The sequence below is a fragment of the Theobroma umbraticum genome, unplaced genomic scaffold (assembly GCF_002168275.2).
Source record: "Theobroma umbraticum cultivar Fairchild unplaced genomic scaffold, ASM216827v3 scaffold_44.0, whole genome shotgun sequence".
Taxonomy (NCBI): domain Eukaryota; kingdom Viridiplantae; phylum Streptophyta; class Magnoliopsida; order Malvales; family Malvaceae; genus Theobroma; species Theobroma umbraticum.
Genome location: NW_018397255.1, coordinates 12,647,400 through 12,670,858, shown reverse-complemented (window position 1 = coordinate 12,670,858; position 23,459 = coordinate 12,647,400). Strand labels below are relative to the sequence as shown.

The following is a 23,459-nucleotide window of genomic DNA, read 5'->3' as shown; positions in this document are numbered from 1 at the left end:
ACTTTACCAGGAACAAAAAAAAAAAAAAGGAAAGACCTATAACAGTTTGGGTTTTGAGTTAAATGGGATAAGAATATGTTGGCACATTCTAAAAACGTGATCCATGAACTAGTTCTCCCCCAACAATTGAGCAACATTTTCTCGAGGTAAAAAGAAATTAACCATTGAAAAAAAAATTTAATGTTCCTCCTATCAACAAAGGTGGTTATTTGGTTGCATGTAATCATTAGTCAATGCATGATTCATGAAAGAACAAAATAAACTTTCTTATCCAAGCTCTAGTAAGGGCATTATGGTGAAGCTGAAGCAATAATCCAAAAAATCTATATATATGTGCATATATGTGTATGTTATAATTAATTTCCCAATAAAACCTTATTATTCTTGTAGTTTCATAAACTTAACAAAGGGGCTATTTGGTGAATTCATCAGTGATCAAGTCCCAACACCTTTCATATAAACTTAATTCCAAGTTAAGGCGGTTCCCCTTCTTTAATTTGGTTCCTCAACAAATGTGTATCGAATTTCAAAACCTACTTTCCATAGTGACTTTTGGTGAAGCTTCTTCTCTTCTCTTTTCTTTCTTTCATTCATCTCCTTTTCTTCAGCCGTGGTGCTTGCTGGTTCATGGATATTGAACCCTTGTGGGCTCTTGGGGGGTGGTTGTTTCTTTTTCTTGATTGTATGGCAGCGCCTAAAACACTCTCAGAGACCTATGCAAAGCCCCAATCTCTCCTTCTCTTCCTCACACTTTTCTTCATTTTCCTTCTACTCATTCATTCTACAAACCCCCTAAACTCATCCAATGTCTCCTCCTCCTCCTCCTCCATCCCTTTCAGAAGGCGTCTCTTAGCCACTTCCTCAAAATCCACCTCTTATTCCACGAACCAGTTCCGCCCCAAGCAAACTTCTCCTTCTTCCTCATCATCAGCATCGTCCAAACCTTCACGGAGAGAGTTTGGAGCCGAAGCTCACGAAGTTCCTAGCGGCCCAAACCCTATTTCCAACAGGTGAGTTTGATTTGGGGAGACATGATTTGCACCACCATGAACGGGTTGAAGATGATAGAGTCGTGACGGCAAACGTATTGTTAATTGTTTGTCGTCTTTATGAGTACGGTTTAGTCCCACCATTAATACTGCTTGTCCTCTGTGAGGAGTTTGTTACCTTTGTTGTCATCGTCATCATCACTGGCATTAATTACTTCTTTTTTTTATTTTTTTTTCCTTTTTTGAACTAGAAATGTATAGGAAGAGAGATACTCTATATTTTTCTGCATGTATGTATGCTACTTGTTTCATATATAGATGATGATGGTATGGTTTATATGTTTACTTCGATTTCTTACATATGATTTTGTTCAATTATTTGATTAAGTTAAAAAAAAATTGGGTTTCTCTGTGTGTGTTTTTTGGTTAAGTTATTAGCCTACCTCTCCAGGCTCTGCTCTGTGGGTATGCATGTAAATATTGAAAGATCTCCTTAGCTTGATGAGTGGAGAGGTAATACAAATTAAGAAAGATGGGAGATTGAATTTAACAAAAATAGATAAAAGGAATATGGATGGGGAAGGGTGTTGATCAGAATGGTCGAGACCAGACAGTGCATGGGGGTTTCCTTCCATTCTTCTCTGGTGTTGAAGGCAGAGAGAGAGAGAAGAAAGGGAATCTGCTGGGCCAAAATGGCAAAGTGTCAGATCTGTGCGTGTCACGGTGAAGAGATGGGGAAGAAGTGTTTTTTGGTTTTCCCTCAAAGGAAAAAAAAGAAGAAAGAAAAAAGAAATACTAGGGTAGGGTAAGTCATTTGGACTTTGCTTTTGTCTTCTCCAACACATAAGCCGAGAAAGTCGAGATGCCAATGTCATGATTTGATAATTATAACTGTATCATTTCCTGTTCTTTGAATAAATGTTACCCAATCATAGCTTTCTGATTCATCAATTATTATGCCTTTTTCTTTTTCCGTAAATAAAATCTCTACTATTTTCTTTCAACAATTTCTACATTGTATATATATATATATATATATATATATATAAATGTTTTTCACCTTTGCCAGAGTATTTAATTCCATAGTGGCGCTCTTGCCTCTTTAATTAATTATGGTAAACTTATAGTGAGAAATGGATCAATATTTTTAATCTAAAATACATTTTTATTTCTTAGAGAAAGATTTTTACTTACAGGTTCAAGATCTAAATCATCTTATTTATTATTGATATAAGACTCTATGATATTCTTTCTTTTTTTTTGAAAATTAGTAAACTTTATAAATAAAAGTAAAATAAACTCAATCAAGGAAGAGTCTCCCTCTCTTTACACGACCACTGCAGCTTACAAAAAATTATTGCAACCATCACCCCTCCGGAAGAAAAGTTCAAGAAACAAAGCAACAATGGAGGTAAGCACAACCTCCTTGACCAATCCAGAAGAAACACAGCAGCCAAAATGTTGGCACTATCTATTTAACCCATAGATGAGATCTGTATACATTCTAACACACCCAACTATGTTGCACTAGCTATTTCACTCATAGACGATAGTGACTCACCTTGATATGAGAATACCTTGATCTTGATATTTTTAATTGAGGGTTTTACATCAATAAAGACTATTTGAATAGGTTTTGATACTATTTGTTACAAACATTTACTCTCAACATATGTCTATTAAGTGGAAAAAAACCCTTACTTATAAAAGTAATACTCATTTTATTTATTATTGATGTGAGATTCGTGACATTTACACTTTCTTATATATGGCTTTGATTCTCATTATTATTTCTTTGTTATTTGATGGTTACTTTTTAATGAGATTTAAAGAAACAACATATTTTTATTTACAGTAAAATTTTGAATTTTGAATAAAAATAAATAATATAAAGTAGAGTGCAACAAAAATTAAGTTGAAGCATGCCTGTTAAAAACAATTTCTTAAAGATCTTGATAATTAGAAAAATAAATGATTGTGATAAAAATTTAATGATATAAATGCAAAAGAGATGTTGGTGGGTTGAGTCAAGCTAAGTTCGATTTGGTCTATTGGGTTTTCTTTTCTTAAAATCAACTCGTCCATTTACTTATTATTTTATATAAATATTCTAATATTTTAAAAATCATATTAAATAAAAATATCATATTTATTAATAAAATAAGTTAATTAGGTCAAGTCAAGTTTGGATATAAAAAGCTACGTCCAAACTCGGGTTACAGTGACGAGCCCCCGAGCTTGGGCAGGTTGTTGAGCTTATGGACAACTCTAAATTTAGTAAAACAATTGTAGTGATTTAATTAAATGGTTTTGGAGTGTGATTTAATTAAATTTGTAGGGATACATGCGCAAGTTGACTCCATGCATGATAAAGGCATAATAGGCAGCTAGCTAAATGAGTAGCAAGAAGGAGAAAATGGTTATGTAGATTAATTATCTATGAATGGCATGCACTTTGAATTCAGCACAAAGTAATGGCAATTCCCTCTTAAAAATGACTAATGATGAGGATCTTTTACAGAATTGGTTCCTCCAGTGTTTTCCAACTTTACCCAATAACTTCTCCTACAATTTGATTTGATTTGATTTGATTCCTTTCCAACACCTTTTTCCAATATGCCTTTTATAGATGTCTAGCAAGCATTTCTTTAGAGTACTAGATTCATGCTTACAAATTCCATTTTTCAGTCAAAATTTAACACAATTGGTAACAACTTGGTATATGTTCGAGATGAATATATACCATTGGGTTTCAAATCCCATCAGCAAAACCACATGCCCCTTTCTTTTCTACTATATTGCCTCTCTCTTAAACCTTCAAATTAATTCATAACGGGTTCTTGATTCTTGAGTTAAGTATACATTTGGTGTGTGAATCTTAATGAATGTATAAATTGATAATTAATAGAAAAAATTTACAACGCTAGACTTTCAAATATAGTGTATCATATTAACCCATACTCTAACACAGTTAACTTAACTTACTTATGCAGCATCGGGTTAGTTAATTATGTCACATGTTGAATATTTTATGAAAATTCCACATGAATGCCATGTGGCATCCAACAATGGATTCATTATATATATATATATATATATATATAATTTGTGTTGGAAAAGATGCTAATGGTTCCACATGATGTACATGTGACATGATAATATTGGTTGAATTGCAAGTATATAGGCTCGGTTGTTTCAACGGCACTAGAATTTAAGTTAAAATGATACACGATTTGAAAGTTTAGGGTGCAAACTTTACATTTTTGTTAGAACCACTTCGTACATTTTGGCAAACTTAAAATACTAAATTTGTAATTAACTCATTTAAAATCAAACAAGAAAAGGAGAGAATTTTCAGCAAAAGCATTGTGCAGGCTTGAACTTAATCATCATAAGTTGAGAATTAACCCATTCCTTAAAATTTGAAGTTTTTGAATTATTAGGTTAAAAGCAAAGAAAGGCATTGAATTTTCCATATATATATATATATATATATTCTTTTCATCCATGTTCCTTGGATGCCTTCTTTGAGACAAAATATTACTGGCAAGCAGAATGGGATGCAATAAGGGGTTAGAAGAATAGGCTTAGCAGCTAGGCTAGCTAGCTTGAAACTGGGGCCGAGGAAGATGTTTGGGGGAAAAAACATAAAAAGAAGAGGAAGTTGTTATGCTCCAAGTCATGTCAAGGTCAGGTACCTTTGTTCTCTTACTTTGGCACCCACTGCATCCCTCTCTTTAAATCCATCAAATTTAACTACTTTACAGGGAAACTACTATTTGATGAAATTTATTAGTGGATGAATAGTTCCATCAATAAAAAGCACAAAAAAGGAATTAAATAATTGTCAATGGCAGATCATACAGCCTTGATTTCAACTTCACTACATTTGGAAGCAATTTCATAATGTCTTTTAATTATAGAGATTATTAAGTTCCCATTCTTAATTACAATAAACCTTCAAGTTATCATAATATATATTAGGAAAAAACACCAAAGGAATTGAAAATTTTTTCACTGCCGAAAATAAATTAAATTCTATGTAGACATTTCAAAAAGGTTAAATAAGAAAAAGTATGATATTTTTAAAAAAATTTAAACTATTTAAAAAAAATTAAATAATTTTTTTATTACATTTAATTAAGATTTTTTATTTTTATTTAAAGTCAAATAAGTCTTTAAGAGTAACAGTAAACTAATTAGTTACTATTAGTTAAAATGTCACTCGTCATTTTATATTTATACGATGTTGGTGTAGATGGTAACAAATGTCATACGGTCATATTATTATATTATTTCAATATATCATGTTATGATTCACTATGATATGACAATATGTCATGTTAGCATCATATGTTATAAAATGACAATTGGCACATTGATTAACAACAACCAATTAACTATTAATCATAAAGACTTATTTGATTTAATATCAAAATATAAAGACTCAACTAAATGTAATAAAAGAATAATTGTAATAAAAATAAGGACTTGATTTACATTTTGAATATAATAAATGATTTATTTAAATTTCTTGAAATAATTTAGAGAATTTTTTAAGTATTACGTGGATGAAAAAATATGTGACTTTGTGGTTTTATTCTTCAAAGAAGAGAGAAAAACATTTCAATTTGATTGACGTATAAAAGTGAGATTAAGAATTAATGTAATATAAAGTATAAATATAAAATATATGTTCTTAGGAGCTCAAGAAAGGAAGGCCCAAAATCTCTAGTTTAACCCGGCCCAAGAAGTTAAACTGACCTGAACTGACCATGAACCCGGGTGGCTAACGGATAGCTTAAACCCTACCCGGTACCCGGAGAGTGAAAACCCCCAGCCGATACTTGAAGCTCGGAATTGCAAAAAAGAAAAGTAGGACTCAGGAGAATCCCAATTTGTTTTCCTTGGGAAATAACTTAGAAAATGTCTCTGAGGCATCGTCATCTCAGACAAATTTCTAGCCTTTTGCCCCGTTTTTCCTCAGGTCTTTTCCCGTTTTAGGCCTTTACTTAATTCATTTTTGTTTCCAATTGATTATATTTTGATTGCTTTTTCTGGCAAGTTCAGGCTATCATTATCAACCGTCTACACGATCACTCAACTCAGTAGCTTCCTCCTCGAATCGTTTCCTTCATGAATGCAATGAAATGAGCAATAGATTTTCCGAGAGATTTTCAGGTTTCTCTTCCAATTTATGGGCCACTTCATTTTCATTTTCATTTTAAAATATTTAAACTTGGGTTCCTACTGTAGCATTGATTTCAACATTTGTGTATTGTTTTGGCTCTCCTAATTTACAAATGACAGTCTCTTTCAGGCACTCGACAATTGCACAACCATCTCAGGACCCTCCTTTTGAATTCCATTTGTTGTCTTTCATTGAATCCGCTTTTGATCAGCTTCAAGGTATTCAAATCTACTACCTTTTTTCATTTGCTCGAAAATTACTATTCAGGGATTCCCGATATATATTCTTTTCTTGTGTTTGCTGCATAATTCTCATTGCATAGGCTTCTAAAACGCATATACAGGTCCTCATCATTGCTGGTTAAATAGAGTTGACGAAAACAAGGATTCGTTAAAAAAGGATGGGACGTTTTTAATTGTTGCCACAAGGTTCTTTGAGAATTCGGAGAAAGTAGGATGTGATGTGGTTGTTATATTTGAAAAAGTGAAGTTACTTCAGCAGAGGTAGAGAGATAGTGGATATTTGTTTCTCTAAGCTTCTTGAACATTTGAGGGTTTTTTTCCTCTGAGAAAAAATATTATGTTTTGCTATTGTAGGTTTCCTTGGCTACGAGTTATTGGTTTCCAGGATTGCAGTTCACTTTGCTCTGCTGATGATCGAAGTCAACTTGTTCAATTGATAATGAAAGAATACATTACTATTCCGCTTTTGTTGTCAAACAAGAGCTTTTCTGAGGTAAAGTTTTGATTTTGGATTATATGGTTACAAAGCCATACTTGCTCATGAATGAAATCCTTTCCCATAATTTGTGAGAGTCGAAGTTTACTTCAAAATCATATTCTCACAAATAAGTCATGGTGTCAAGTAAGGTTCCCCTGGCTGCTTAAATGGAACCCGTAAGCTGTTATTCTTCTGTTTTCTGTAGGCATTCAACATAGCATCAATGCATATGAGACACTATTTTCTGCTAACCTCTTTTATGCACTTTCACATTATATTTGCTTATTGATAATTTATTGGGAAGCTAATGAAATAGGGAAAAAGAAAGAAGGAAAGAAAGGGATATCACAGTAGAGCACTTTCCCATATCTTCCATTGACACCTCAGTGCAATCTGGAACTAGGAAATAAATCTAAGCATGGATCTTTTGCTAGGAATTATTCTAAAGCTTTGCTTAGGTCTTTTGCTATGAATTATTCTAACACTATGTCATGACTTAAAACTGCCTTATGATTATTTTTTCCCTCTATATATTTAGTTGGGAGATGGAGCATGCTACATTTTATCTAAAGATTTTAAGAATCCTCTAATTTTCCATGAGAAGGACCTGGAGCTAGCAATGCTTAACAAAGGTATGCACTTTGTTTTTTTTGTAGCAACTAATTCTCTTGCAACAACGTAGTTTTAATAGTGAGGATGTTGCATGAGAAATGGAGCTATTGCTGCTTGCAGTCTCTTTTACATTTTAGAACAACTGAGATATTACTTCCCACACAAAATATTCAGCCTTTAGACTCCAAAATTCTTGGTATGATTCTCCGAACTTTGAGCTTTTTAATTGGCACAATGAGGAAATCATTTGAAGGATATCTTATGAATGTGGGCTATCTATTGTAGTTAGGATGCTTGCCTTCACTGTCAATATCATATCTTATAGTACTGATTGTGATTGTCACTGTGTCAATTGTATTTTGTTGTTTATCAGTTGTTGTATTTGCTTTTTCATGTCTTTTATTGAAAAAATCCACTGAAGTTTTTGTTTCAAGTATTTGGTTTGGATTAGTTGGTTTTACAATTATGACCCTCGAAGTATGATTTTGGCATAAATAACTTATGCAGCGTGAAAAATGGGATGGTGTATCTAAAAATGCATTGTCCTAAATTCTTCTCAATCTATGTGCTTCTCTCTTTGGTGTTTTTATATCCAAAAGTTTTGATCCCCCCAACCCCCTCCCCTTTTTTTATTTTTTATTTTCTCCTTCTCTCCTCCTGTAGAGCAGCTCCTATTCCTGTAGCTCCAACTTTTTTGACATGCTCTTCTTTCCAGCATGGTTGTTTCCATATTGAACCATTTCTTTTTGTTATGGCTTTTCCACCCTCCCCCTTCTCTTTGGGTTTCATTCTCCACTCATTGTAATTGTCATCTACATATGAGTATGATTTTATGAACTTTGATTTGCATGTTTTTTTTGATATGCATGGCATTTGCTGGGGCACATGTGGGTAGATAATTCTACATGCGTGTATGAACACACACATTTACATTTTTTGTCTTCTGATTTTGCTGCCCTTTTGCAGTCATTGAGGAGTTAAGCACGCAAAACCAAGTCAATTCTATTGCACTTCATAACTTGAAAAGCTCCTGGTCAAAAGAAGCAGAGATCATTAAGGAACCCCATTTTTGCTCTGCACTGCAGAATTTACTTCTTTACTTCCCAGGTATATGTTTTTCATGGCACCATATCTTTTGACTTTCCATGTACTGCATTGGCTATTTTAGTAATGTTGTAAGAGTGATCAATGATTTGATCAAATTATGAGATCAAACTATGCTCAGTGCAGGACCTTTGATTTGTCTAAAACTGAATGAGTATCAATGTAGTTAGTATAATTTTTAAGAACATTACTGCTTTGTCTTGTTAGTTTAAAGTGATGAGATGAAATGAAAGATAGAATCTTCTCAAAACTCTCATTATTTTTTTACAGCATGCATCTCTGTGGATGAAAGTGGCGAGCGTCTGTTCCTTTCTGACAGCAATCACCACCGGATAATCATATTTGATGGAGATGGGAAGATTTTGGACAGTGTATGTATGGGAGTTAAACTCATAAGTTGCAGTGGCTCTTTTACGAGACTTTATTTTTGCTGGTGGTTATTTTATCCCATGTAATTTTTAACTGAAAATTTTTAATATATACTGCAACAATTAGAAATAGAACAATGAAAAAATTGGGTAGGTGCCTGGCCTTCCTTTTCTTTATCACTTTTACTGTTTAGCAAAATGTAAAAATCATAAAGGTTTCTTTGTGAAAAGCAGAAAGCAAAAAGTTGAAAAAAAAATGTCAAACTGATTCCTTTTATCCTTTGTGGCTACTTGAAATCATCAATGAACTGAAATAGGTCAGGTCAGCATCATTTCAGCAGTTGATTGTTGGTCAGCCAGCCAATGGATTTCACTCACTTTTTGCTTTATTGTACCTGTAATCGTTTATAGATAATGATGTAAAATTTTGAGTTCAGAGCTTTCTTACATCCTTGTTATCCCCTATTCAATTTTTTTCCTCTTGTAATTAGCTATAAGCTGAAATATTGGACAAAACAGTTTAGATTCAGACTTAAATTTTTTATATGTCAGATTGGTTCTTGCCCAGGTTTTGAGGATGGGGAATTCGAGTCTGCAAAGCTGCTTCGCCCAGCTGCTTCCTTTTATCATGCCACTGAAGATCTCCTGTATATTGTGGATTCGGAGGTAAGTTCTTAGGGTCTTAACATTCTTTGATATTGGATCTTAAATTTCAGGCACTAAGGTCTTGGGTATAAAAATCTCCATCATATGACATTGGTTATGATTTTTTTTTTTTTTGTATAAAACACCATTTTGTTTTAATGCTTATGACAATTCTTTTAACGTATTTAGTATGCATTATAGGCTCTCAACATTCGAGTCACTGTTCTCCCAGATATTCCTTTGTTATATTCTTATTTTTAGCTAAATATAGATTCAAAGGAAGTGATAAATTCTTTGAAATTCTATCCTATTGTCGCTCTGGATTTATCTACCTACTTCTTGATGTTCGTCTGACTTCTTGTTCTATCATCTTTCAGGCAATATACTATGTTAGAATTAGTTTTTGTTCCTTTGTTGGCATTTTGTCTCAGTGGCATGTCATGGAGATATGCTAGTGGTATTTTAATTAGGGTTTAATTATTTACTGTTTTTTTTTGTTTTTTTGGTTTGCCCCTATCTGTTAAGAATCATGCCATCAGGAGAGCTGATTTGGAAAGGAGGGTTTTGGAGACGGTTTATCCAACATCTAGCCTCAACAAGAAAAGTAATAGTTTGTGGACGTGGATCAGAGATAAGCTGGGTTTTGGAAGTGATGCTGATGTGAAGTATGAAAAGCATGGTTCCCATACACTATTGTGTCCTTGGCATCTGATAAAGTCTGAGGATAATAATTTTTTAATTATCAGCCGAAGGTAAATCTTATTATCTTTTTATTATCAACAAGTCTTAGGTACTTTTCTCATAGAGTTCTTACCAAACTTCTAGACTTTGCATGGTCGGTAAACATATTGTCTTGCACAAGTTTGGGTCAAAGGTCTCTTGGTAACATACTCCAATTACTTGTTGGCAGAATGGTGGAACCTCTGGCTTCATTGTTTATTAGAAAAATGAATTTGGAAGGATTTAATTTGTAGATCATAAGCCAGGCCTAATTTCTTTGTATTCTTCATGGCTTTGTTTTTTCTTCTTTGCTTTATCTGTTGTTTTAACTTTAAGTTAATAAAATAATACTACTATCTATTTTGGTGCCAAGCTAGCAGCGTTGACTTGCGTGCTTCTACCCAATCCATGATTTTAATGTTATCACAAATGCCTTGAATCAGTAGGCTACATATCTGATTCTTATTATTCTACTTAACTGTGGTTTGCAGCTTTCAAACTTTATGGGTCATGGAATTTGCATCGGGAGAAATAATAGAAGTTGTCAAAGGTTAAAAGTTGCTTTTCTATATTTCTTTTGTTTGCTTTATATTATATATCAGCTGAATATGTCTAACATTTCTTATCTAATTTCTATGAAGGATTTCCAAATATTTTGGAGCTCTGCAGACACTTGATCATGGAGAAATTATCCCTCTTGAAAAAGATGCCAGATTATCTGTTGCAAGATCAAACTGATACTAACTTAGCACTAGAGGGGTTTCCATATACTGGTCTCATATCAAGTGTTACAACCTTCCAAAATCACGTAGTCATGTGTGACACTGGTACTAAATTTTTGTGGCTGTGTTACTTTTGCCTCTTTAAATAGATGTTAGTGAGGTTTTCCGAGCATTTCTCATTTCTTAATGTGTATTTCAAGTTGGCCAGGGAGTTCTGAAACTAAGTAGAGAATCTGGAATCTGTTCAAGTTTCCAGTTTTCTAATCTGAGGATCCTTGGACTCCCCTATTGGTTGTCCTTCCCTCTGGAAAGATTTTATGCCGCGTGAGTATTTTATATCTTTTCAAAATTGCAAAGGGTTCTCATTTCAACCCTGATTCTATTGGTCTTCTTCCCTTAATCCCCTTCCAGCTTTCAATTCTTTTTTATTGCTTTGTTTCGCATAGATGGGTCTTGCCAAGTTACTAATGTTTTGGAAGCCCTGTATAATATAATGTACTGCTCTACTTTGTGATAGTTTAGGAGAGAACTCGGTTTCATTCTGACTCCACTGATTTTCCTTTTTACTGTTTTTCTTGGCTGATTGACAGTGCTGCAGGACTTTCCACAGGACAAACTGATCATATTCAGCAATTGAGTTTGTTGCCAGGTAGTTTACTGGCCGCTATCAATGTCTAGGTTTGTGCTTTCTTTGCACAAATAATGTTTAGTTGCTATTTCTCTTCCCCTAATACTTAAATGAGATTAATCTAATCTGCCTACCTAAGTTGGTGTTCAATTATGATTTCAATAATTAGGCAGACATTATAATTTGGTTTTTCGTTGCTAACAATTGTTTTCTTTTTTGGTATCTTCCTTCCGAGTAATTGCATGGCTGTGTTATGTAGTATTGCATCTCACATAAACATAGAACTAAGAAATGCTCTTACCTGGGCTGAACTAAGACTGCTTTTTTGTTTCCATCCTTTTTATTGGTTTGTTGTTCTAAGGTGCTTAGATGTGTATCTGTATTTCTTTCTGATGTCACATGTTAAGAATTAAGTCAGGCATTGCCATTATGTGTGAAGCACTAATGGACATAACCTATGATCTGCCATGCACACAAAGTGCTATGGAAGGGCAGATCTCTAAAATCTGTGCATAGGAATTGTTTTTATTCTTTAACTATTTGCTAGCATGTAGAAGAAATAGGAGCTGTAGATATGAAATTTATATTACCAAATTATAGCCAAACTTTTACTATATTAGAAGTAAATAAAACTGGAAGCTTCCATAATTTTACCAAACATACGGTAATGGTGGACCATGCACAGCATGATTTTGATAACGTGACAAAAGTGAGTACAAGCAAATTTCAGCATATATGGATGATATTAAGCAGGCATAGAGGTTTCTTTGTACAGTAATATCTTCTCAACAGCAAATTTAAGCCAATAAAATAAAGTGTGATTATTGGAATCTTCTATGGACAGTTATGAAAGAATATTGTTTCTGGACTCCTAAGAACTTCCTTTATAATGAAATGATTAATGAAGTGGGAAATGTCAAGAGTTCTGAAATATCCTTGAAATTTAAGATCATGTAACAGTTCAATAAAAAAGCCAAAGCATTCTGTTGTGTCTGAGGCAGGCACTCTAGCTACTTTTTTATTATAAATTTTGGAAGTAGGGCACCTTAACCCAGTTGTTCACCTTTCTTGTCCTCAAAAGTTTCAAAACTAAACTTAAAAAGAAAGGTGGAGTTTGCAAAACTATCGTGCACAGAAATAGGTGCTTGGATGCCAGTGTTTGATTTTTTTTTTTAGCCCAAAATTTGATGTCTCATAAAGCTGTGTCTCTAACAGGAAGGGTTGACATTCAGTTAAGCATAGACATCCCTGCAGACACTGAACTGGTAGAACCTTTGGATGAAAGTTGCATATGGTGCCAGGCAAGGGGGGCTGCTACTGAAGTCTCGGTAGTGGAGGGTGTGGCAGGATCCGCAGAGAAGGTTTCTACCTTACATTCATGTTATTTGCTGTGGCTAGTTGTGTTGAGTAGCTTAAGCCAATTATTGGGTCCATACAGGTTGGTGTTGCTCAACAATGGTATGATGAACTGGACAATCTTGCCTTTTCAACTCCTGAATCAGAATTGGTAATGGAGGATGATATTGCTACTACAGATACAAATTCTGAAGATCAAAGAATTCACATTGATTGTGTTGTTAACACAAGTCCTGGAACAAGCGAGGTACACTTGCTCTCTTTCTCTATCACTATACTAGTGATAAAAGTACAGCTTCCACCTGCCTCTAGGTTTTTGTTTTAAACGGTAGTTTGAGTCTTAGCTTTAAAGTTGTCCTGCAAAGGTATGAAGAAATTGATGTCTTTGGTGTCACACAGGTTATCATTTATGCAGCACTGTATCTAAAACTTAGAAGAAATCCTGTTTTACAAGATGACAATCAGGAGAAATTCGCCGCAAGGGTAGCAGAGATTTTAAACCCTGAGAGAATTGAAGACTTTGGTGCCAATTCTTGCATTCAATTCTTGTTAAAATCTAACATAGATTTGAGAGACTTCATATTCATAAAACCTTTGCATGTGAGAATAAAATTTAATTGTCAAGATCACCCAAAAGCTGATAATTCAAAAGACATCATCTTAACAGACTCCTCCATTAATATTGATGTATCCCTGAAGGCATGATCGCTGCTGCTCTGTTAACTCCAAGTATGTCACATCCCTGTAATCTAGAACTGTTGTATTTATTTTTTTGGGAAAATTATGTAATAATAATCCCTTCCATTTTTTTTCATCATCATCATCATCTTCTTCTTCTCATATTCAATTCCCTGTCCTTTCTGTTTGGAAATTTTATTGAAAAGGTCATGCAAGGAGATGAAGAATGTCTTAAATCGGTAATCTCGCTTTCCATGTAATATGGGGTAATCCTAGGTTTGAGTTGTTAGGTTATAGCATCCCGTGAATGCCATGGTAAGAAGTGACTCTCAAATCTCAATTATTGTAAAAAGAGATGGAAATGTCTACCAAGCTAAGACCTCCTTTATACTTCATGCAAACAATTGAATCAATGCCAAGCACTCAAATGCATTTGGATTCTCCATTTCATTTAATATCACGTTCTTCATCTGATTCACACGTGAAGAAGAAACCAACAATAAAATTGGAATCTTAAAACCATCTGCTTGGCAACAAAACAAAAAACGCCGGCCAAATGTCGCCTCTTGCCCTTCACATTGACACACTTGGACATCGGTCTAAGTAGGTATTTCATTGGCCACCCAAATAGTCACGAGAAAGGAGAATTCTAAAGAAATATAGGTAGGAAATGCTTGTCAAAGTAACAATCAAATTAGTCCTTTTCTTTCAATTTTAAATCAAAGAGATGAAGAGCTCACGAGATTTATAGTTTTCTGCAGCAACTATTTCAGAACAAGTATGGCAATGGTTCAAAATAAAGTTATAAAAGTTCTTTCAAATTTACACCAGCCACCTAATGATTGAAGGAATGGGAAGGAATATCGGGCCTCTTTTGTTTCTCTTTGATTCTTTGGCTGGCCTTTTTCTTCTGCTACAATTGCACCAACCGTTGATAAATCTTTAACAAATAAAAGTTTTCTTGCCATGACCAAAACTATACATCATATCCTTTAGTGGGCATATCCTCTATAAAACCAACTAGGCAATCACTTCCTTTTAGTAATCCAATACCAACCTCTCATAAGAACTTAGTACTCTAGCGAGGAAAAGGTCCCACCAGGGAATATGCAGTGCAATCCCAGTTTTATTTCCCGCCTGCACTCTTGTTTTGCTCTTAGTTCAATCCCACATGACTCGAGCAAAAATGTTTACCGTTGGTGATACTTCAGGCTGGAGTTTTAACGTTCAAAGCTGGTCAAAGGGGAAAAGGTTCACGGCCGGGGACGCCCTTGGTATGAGAAAATTAATCCACCTCTGCATAATCTCTATTCTAGTCTAGACACAGCAGCTATTATTTTCAGTTCATTTTACGTAACTGACTTGGACGTATTTTTATGCAGTTTTCAATTATGATCCATCGATGCATAATGTGGCAGTAGTTGACATCCAAGGCTACAATAGTTGCTTTGCTTCTCCAACCTCTGAGGTTTACAGCACTGGAAAATCAAACTATCAAAGGGACGAAACTATTTCATTTGCAGCATCCCAGGTCATTGTGATGGGGGCTTGAAGATTGCTGTTGGTGCTTCTTAAGTTATAAAGTGTGGCTTCATTAGTCAAACCTTAATCTACTCTTAAAGACGGTTTTCTTGAATAAATAGTTGGTGTCAATTAATAAGCGGTTGCTTTTGCTTGCTGCCATGTAAAATAGTAATGCAGAAGTAAATGTACACATACAGAATTTCCTTCTACTCCTATATATTTCTAATAGCTTCCTAGGGAAGGAATTTTGTAGTAATTTCATGCATTGAAGAGGAAGTATGAGTTAGACCACAGTTTCAACAAAAATGAACTAGAGAGACAAATTTGATGAAAACATCAATCGAAGGATTTTTGCTCACGCTCAGTGTGGTTCTATCATGGTACAAGAAAAACAAGATGTGTTTTCGAGTTTCTCTTCATTTTATGGGGCCAAAAATCCCAAGTAGACTTTCCTCCAAACCCAGTGAAGCTAAATGCCAACAAATAGACTGCCAAATGAACGCAAGTTTTGTTAAGAGTAACACTTGCATGGCTTGTGACACTTGTCCTATTTTGATGTAAATTAAATCAGCTTGTAGCAAGCTACTTAGTATCTGGTGTACATGAAAGTCTGCATATATGTTAATGCTTATCTATATACACTTCGTGAATAAGTTCATACAAGTGTCCTTGCTGGTCATATATAAGCTGTCATCTTCATGTACTTAGTGATAGTAGTATACATAAAAATTCTCATAATTTTCTCCAATATTCTACTAAGTTCCTTACTTGTCTCTGTTCTTTTGACCTTTGTTAGAGGCTAATGTTCTTGCTTAATATCAATAGCATGGTATCAAAGCTCTTGCGAGAGCAAGATCTCACTTAGACTTAAAATACTAGTAAACTCACCATACATCTAAAGTCCAGCCACCACTCTTCAAATTTCTCAACCTTTAGCAACATGTCGACGCCTACAGTACCTCACCCATCTCCACCCATCTTTGATGGCAAAAATTACTCAATTTGGGCTATCAAGATAGAGGCCTATCTTAGAGGATATGACCTCTAGAATGCTATAGAATCAGAGGAAGAGCTGCTTGAGTTGAGAGATAATGCAACAATTACTCAAATTAAACAGTACTCTGAAGAGATAGCAAAGCGATGCAGAGCTTTGTCCTTCATTCATGCAACTGTGTCTGAGACTATATTTAGTAGAACCATAGGTTGCAAGACTGCAAATGAAGTGTGGAACAAACTTCAACAAGAGTTTCAGGGCTCTGCAAGAACCAAACATATGCGGGATTAAAATCTTCAAAGAGAGTTTGAGCTTCTTAGAATGAAAGACACTTAATCTGTCATGGATTATACTAATCAAGTTATACACTTGGTAAATTAGATTCGCATGCTAGGTGAAGCCTTGCAAGAGGTACGGGTAGTTCAGAAAATTCTTAATAGTGGTCCAAAAAAATTTGAAGCGATAGTGTCCTCCTTAGAGTAAACTAAAGACTTGTCTTAACTCATTATTATTGAGTTAGTGAGTGCACTGGAAGCTTATGAACAAAGGGGAACTGCACGTCAGGATGCTACTATGGCGAATGCATTAGTTGCTAGACACAAAGGGAAAGCCAACCTTGATTCTGAATCTAAGAAAAATTCTAAATAGAAAGATAAAAAGCCCTTCCATGCCTTTAGCAAGAAAAGCAAATTTAAAATGTGTTCTTATTGCAAGAAAAAGAACCATGCAGAAGAACATTGTTGGTCCAGGCTTGACCTGAAGTGCAAAATCTGTAATAAGAAAGGGCATGTTGACAAAGGTTGTAAAAACAAGTCTACTACTTTGAGAAGGCCACTTCATCTACTAAAAAGGTCGAGATGGCAGAAGAGATACTTTTTATGACATTGTGTAGCACCAAATTTGAAATTGACAACATGATTGGCTTTTGGACAGTGGTTGTTCAAACCATATAACTCTAACAGATGTTGTGTTTGTTGATTTAAACAAGAATTATTGGTCGAGGGTGAAGATAGGGAATGGAATATATCTTAATGCTGTTGGCAAAAGTACTATCAGTATACATAATTCTTTTGGAACCAGGTATATATCTAATGTTCTCTTAGTACCCTCAATTACTCAAAATTTGTTGAGTGTGGGATAGTTAATTGAGAATGATTATGCATTATTGTTTAAAGACAATGCTTACAAGATATTTGACCCTTCTGGTACTTACTTGATAACTATCCCTATGAGAAATAAGTGTTTGTCAATGAACATAGAGCAATTATGTCTTCAAGCTCTTATTAGTGACTCAAACAAGACAAACTTGTGGCATAAGTGTCTTGGTCACTGCAAGTACCGCTCACTCCAGCAAGTAAGTATGTTTGGCTTAATTGAAAACTTGCCAAATTTATGTGATAAAACTTCAGTTTATGGTACATGTCAGCTTGCCAAGATGTCTAGGAAACCATATCCTTTTGCTACCTTTACTAGAGCTAAAGACAGGCTTGGTCTTATTCATTCTAATGTAAGTGGTCCTATGAGTGTGGAATCTTTAAATGGCAGTAAATTTTATTTACTTTTCAATGACGACTTGTTCAGAATGTGCTAGATATATTTTACAAAAGGTAAATATGAAATGTTTAACCTATTCAAGTACTTCAAAGCATAGATTGAACTAGAAACAGGTTGTAAGATCAAAGCTTTAAGGACTGACAATGGAGGAGAGTACACCTCTAAGGAATGCTCTCTATTCTCAGTGAAGAAGGCATAATGCATCAATTGGCAAGACCCTATTCCCCTCAGAAAAATGGTGTCAGCGAAAGGAAGAATAGGACTATTCTTGAGATGTATAGATGCCTTTCATTCGAGAAGAATTAACTTAAGAAATTCTGGGCAGAGGTTGCAAATACCTCAGTTTATCTCCTCAACATATTTCCAACTCAAGCCATTAAAGACAAGACACTTTATGAGGATTGGCATGGATGCAAACCATTTGTTAAGCATCTCAAAGTATTTGGTTTAGTGCATTACCAGCATGTACCATAAGGCCAACGTGACAAGGTTGATCACAAAGCTCAAAAAGTTATCTTTATTGGGTATAGCTCTCATTCAAAGGCTTATAGAATCTATTTACCAAAATTTGATAAGATTACTATAAGTAGAAATGTAATGTTTGATGAAGAAGCAAGTTGGGATTGAGAGACACAGTAGACTGATGATACTTATGGCCCATTAAATGATGTTGTAACTGATAAATCACCCACATATGAGCTTGAGATAGATGATGTAGATGACCTGCTAATAAGAAGGACAGGTTAACTAGAGGATATCTATCAGAGAAGCCTTGTGGCTTTATATGAGCCAAGCTTTTATAGTGCAGCCTCAAAATACCCTGAATGGGTTGCTGTAATGCATGATGAGTTGTGTATGATAAACAAAAGTGGTACTTGGACTCTAGTTGATAAGCCAAATGATTGACATATCAATTGGGTTAAGTGGATATTCAAGAAAAAGCTTAATCCTGATGGATCTCTTAACAAATTCAAAGTACATCTGGTGGTGAAAGGATACTGCCAACTACCAAGAATTGACTATATGGAGACATATACTCTAGTAGCTCATTATGATACAATCAGATTATTATTGGCTTTGTCTGCAACCTTAGGCTGGAATGTGTACCACTTGGATATCAAATCAACATTCCTTAATGGAGTTCTTGAAGAGAAAATATATGTTGACCAACTAGAAGGATTTAAGTTAATGCTATGAAAGAACAAAGTATATAAGCCACACAAAGCCTTGTATAGCTTGGAAAAAGCCTCACGCTTTTGGTACAGCAGAATCTATGCTTACTTAGCCAATTACGGCTTTGTGAAAAGCTTCAATGAGGCTACTCTTTACATATTCAAATCTGGTGGACAAGTAATGTTGATGGTTTCCCTGTACGTTGATGATATGTTAGTCACAAGGAAATATGACAGAGCTCTATGTAAATTTAATTTTGAGATACAGAAAGAGTTTGATATGATAGACCTTGGATTGATGAGTTATTTCCTAGGCTTGGAAATCAAACAATCATCGTATGGCATTCCTCTGACACAAAAAAATTACGTCAGTGAAGTGCTAAAAAAATTCCTCATGAGTCAGTGAAAGTCCACTGCAACACCACTTGTTCCAAATGAAAAATTAACATTCGAAGTTGGAAACAAGCTTAAGGATCATATTGTTTATAGGAACTTGATTGGGTGTTTGCTCTACGTCTGTTCCTTTTGACCTGATGTTATGTATTATGTTAGTTTTCTATCAAGGTTTATGAAGGAACCCAATGACCAACATTATACTGTAGCCAAACTTGTCCTCAGGTATCTAAAATGTACATTGAACCATGGAATTCACTTCACAAGGTTTCCTAAATTCAAACTTATAGGGTACTCAGATAGTGATTGAGCTGGCAACATTGATGACTCAAAGAGTACCTCAAGATATGTTTTCACTCTCGGCAATGGAGCTTTCTCATGGAACACTCACAAGCAATCTGTTGTGGCTCAGTCATCTACTAAAGCAGAACACATGAAGATGACTGCTTATATATGACTAACAAGAACACTTGTATGAACTTAATCACCAAGTGTATATAGAAAAGCATTAACATACATGCAGACTTACATGGACACCAAACATTAAGTAGCTTGCTATAAGCTAATTTAATTTACATCAAAATAGGATAAGTGTCACAAGCCATGCAAGTGTTACTCTTAACACTCCTCCTTAACACTTGCATTCCAAACGTTTAGCTTGTTTCTGAGAGTCTCAAACCTGGTCTTCATCAAGGTCTTGGTCAGGATGTTAGCAAGCTATGATTCAGAAGAATAGTACTGAACACAAATCTCTTTTCTCTTCTCGACATCTCTAATAGAGTGAAACTTAGCATGGATGCTCTTCGTTGTTCCATGACTAATAGGATTTTTTGTGATGGCAATAGCAGATTTATTGTCTACAAAAAGATCAGTAGCATGATTCTAAGGAATTGCAGATCAGTAAGCAATTTTCTCAACCAAATGGCTTGGTTTGAAGCTGAAGCAGCAAAAATACATAAAAATTCTCATAATTTTCTCCAACATTCTACTAAGTTCCTTACTTGTCTTTGTTCTTTTGACCTTTAACAGAGGCTAAATGTTCTTGCTTGATATCAATAACAAGTTTGATGGTGACTTATTTTTGAAGCTGTAAAGAGTTTTTTTGTTAAGGAGACAGAAAGTGTTGCAACAAGTAAAGTGAGATACACTAAGAGGTGGCAAAGAAGAAGATTGGAGCAATCCTTAAAAAGTTAAGTACTTTGTGATAGGAAGTGAGAGATACAAGTTGGAGAAAAAAGGTAGAAAAAGTGTGATGGTGGAATGTAGTAGAGAATAAGAGAGGGATAGAGTTAAGTAAAAAGGAGAGTGACAATATTTAAGAAGAGCTTTTAGAGAGAAATCTAGTAAAATTCTAATGTCTCTTAAAATATACCAACTAAGAACATTTTCTTAAGAGCTATTGGTAAAAAGTACTTATTGGATATATGAGAAGATCATGTTTAAGGAGAACACGTCTTTTATGGAAGAACATGTTCATGATGGGAAGAATACATTCTTTATATAATAACATGTTATCCCACTACTTGTGTGTATTGGGTGGCAGGAGGATATTTAGCTTTAATGACATAATGGAGTTCAGTGACACTTAACAATGTGTTACAGGTTCTATTGAGAAAGAGATAAAATACAAAGCATATGTACTTCAAAGAAAGATTAAAAGGAAAATCCCTTTAACTCTCTTTATATCTGAGTCATTAAGCTAAACTCTTTAAAACATCCTAAAGGTGAGAATAACTGATGAACCCTACTGCTTATTCTAGGTTACTTTCACAGCACTCTATGTGAGATAGCTATTCTCCATGGGACATAACTATTCTATATTTGTTCTCATTCTGTAAAACAACACTTAAAGGAATAGTAATACATTAGTCAAAATCGGGTATTTACAGAAACGTCAAGCTTGAAACAATACTTATATCTAAATTGATTTAAACTCAAACTTGATTACTACACACATAGTAAAAATTGTTTTAAACAAAAAAAGGCCTCATTTAAATCCTTTACAAATTTGAATTTATATTCTAACAACTTAAAGTGACTTTAATAAATTGGAATATGAAATAACTAGAAAGATATATATCACTATTAATTATAGTTTGAATTTAAAACACTCAAATTTAAAGTGAACTTGACTACCTTTTGAAATACTACTTTTACGTGGAATGCATAACTTGTTGTCAAATTCAAATTTTAACAAATTAATAAGTATTAATCATTAAATGGAAGGAAAAAAAGGAATTATTATGTAATTCTTCTAGAAGTAAGAAGCAAGTGTGCGGACTTTGCTGTGCCCTTTTTTTTTATAATATATATACATGAATATATATATTGATTTATTTATTTTTTATGCATTTTCCTAAAACAAAGATATGTAAGAATAAATATGTAAAATAACAGCGAAGAATATTGTAGTAGCATATTTGAAAAGTGTAATAGTGTGTGTAGATAGTAATGATAATGCATATGAGTACTTATCTTGTTGTTAGCTTTCACGCTTGTAGGAATCTTCAATCTTTTCTTCTATGACTAAGACTCGTTTTATGCCAAAAGTCCTTTATGACAAGCCTAACAGAGCTATTCTCGTGAAGAAGAAGACAGGTACTATTATAACTTTTAAGAAACTACTAGTAAGGAGGATTGATGAAGTTCCCCATGTGCTTGAAATTAGGAAGATGATGTCATTATAAGAAGAAGCACGTGTAAAGCAAGTGAATTAACATCCATGAAAGCCTGTTGGATATTATTAGAAGCGTATTTGCTCGAAAGCTACTTTAGATAAAAGGGGTTCCATCCTAGGATTGTTTGTGTTAGAGTTAAAATTAAGCATGGATTCCTACTTTTGTTCACTAATTAGTTTGGTTCCAACTCACAATGGGTCTAGGGCTAGGATGAGTGGGTGGAGAAAGTGTTGACGAACTCCACTTATGTTACTACACCTACCAATGCTAGAATACTTGATGTTGTACAAGTCACCTTCAAACTCATATTAGTAGGGAGAGAAGAATTGAGATATGGTGTGCTTTTCTTGTGAAGTGCAATACATTTTTGCACACTATGATTATTGTTTGGGGAGATTTTACCTTCACTTTTTGAAGATGTAAGAATTCTTTTAGAACTTCCTTATGTTGGGCAAGATGATTTTGGAACTTTTTTTCTTATCAATCTTCTGTGTCTTTCTCTTTAAGTGACACCTAGAAATACAAATATAGGGCTTAGGCATGACATGATTAGACTTTAAAGAACAGTATCTTGATATGATGGATGTGGGGAAAGAATTTACTCCAAGGTCTTGTGTACGACCAAACAACAATTTTGGTGATCTTGTCGTTTATTGTAACAAACAACTATTTCAAATAGGGAAATTAAGTGTACACAAAGTGAACTTTTTACTATGGGTACATACTTCTCAGTTGTTTTCTATGATTGAAAAGGCTAGTCTAGGTGTTGATAAGGATTCACTTTCTATAGAGGTATATTTGTTGGAGTAGGATCTTAGTGGATTAATGTGATTGTGTAAAGCATGGATTTCAAAAAATTTCTTTTATAAAGGAAGCAAGCAATCCAATTACATAAGCGAAAACACACATCATTTTTATTGCAAGTAACATAATCACATTTTAAAAAAATTAATAATCTATTAAGTAAGAAAGAACATACCTTTTATTTTGAGATTCTTATTTTTGAACACCACTACACCAATGAATGATTTCTCAACTAAACAAGTTTACCACTTATTCATCAAGAACGCTTTCCACTTAAACCTTGAGTGGACAATGTGTGGAATACTAGACTATAAGATGGCAACTGATTTTGTCTCTTTTTTTTAAAAAAAAATTAATGGCTATATTCTTTTACAAAATTCAGCCAACAATGGGAGAAAGAAAGAAAGATACGAAAAAGTTTGAAGGAGGAGGAGAGAAGTGACGACTGAAAACTTTTTTCCAACAACAAATATGTTCGGTTTTTTCCTTCCAATCTATTCTCCTTTTATTAAAACTCTTGCTTTAAAGGTTTAATCAAAATCAAACACCTTTGAATCAATCTTGACCATCCATTTAGAGTTATAGAAGCATCAAACATGCTCTATAA

The 23,459-nt window shown here is 34.2% G+C and overlaps 2 protein-coding genes and 1 pseudogene across 2 annotated transcripts; all 3 read left to right on the top strand.

The window, feature by feature from the left end:
• Positions 1-476: 476 nt before the first annotated feature.
• Positions 477-1,340, top strand: CLE41 (CLAVATA3/ESR-RELATED 41). The gene has a single exon (XM_021418829.2). The coding sequence runs from the start codon at positions 628-630 to the stop codon at positions 1,012-1,014; it is 387 nt and encodes a 128-aa protein (XP_021274504.1). The 5' UTR covers positions 477-627; the 3' UTR covers positions 1,015-1,340.
• Positions 1,341-5,828: 4,488 nt separating this feature from the next.
• On the top strand, positions 5,829-13,872 carry EMB1974 (NHL domain-containing protein). Its single transcript, XM_021418828.1, has 17 exons — positions 5,829-5,976; positions 6,060-6,170; positions 6,300-6,398; positions 6,524-6,683; positions 6,777-6,915; positions 7,439-7,532; positions 8,479-8,619; positions 8,887-8,987; positions 9,537-9,650; positions 10,155-10,381; positions 10,841-10,899; positions 10,991-11,176; positions 11,272-11,395; positions 11,662-11,720; positions 12,915-13,060; positions 13,138-13,302; positions 13,455-13,872. The coding sequence occupies exons 1-17, from the start codon at positions 5,916-5,918 to the stop codon at positions 13,758-13,760; spliced, it is 2,292 nt and encodes a 763-aa protein (XP_021274503.1). The 5' UTR covers positions 5,829-5,915; the 3' UTR covers positions 13,761-13,872.
• Positions 13,873-14,289: 417 nt separating this feature from the next.
• Positions 14,290-15,308, top strand: LOC110429397 (basic blue protein pseudogene; annotated as a pseudogene).
• Positions 15,309-23,459: the final 8,151 nt, after the last annotated feature.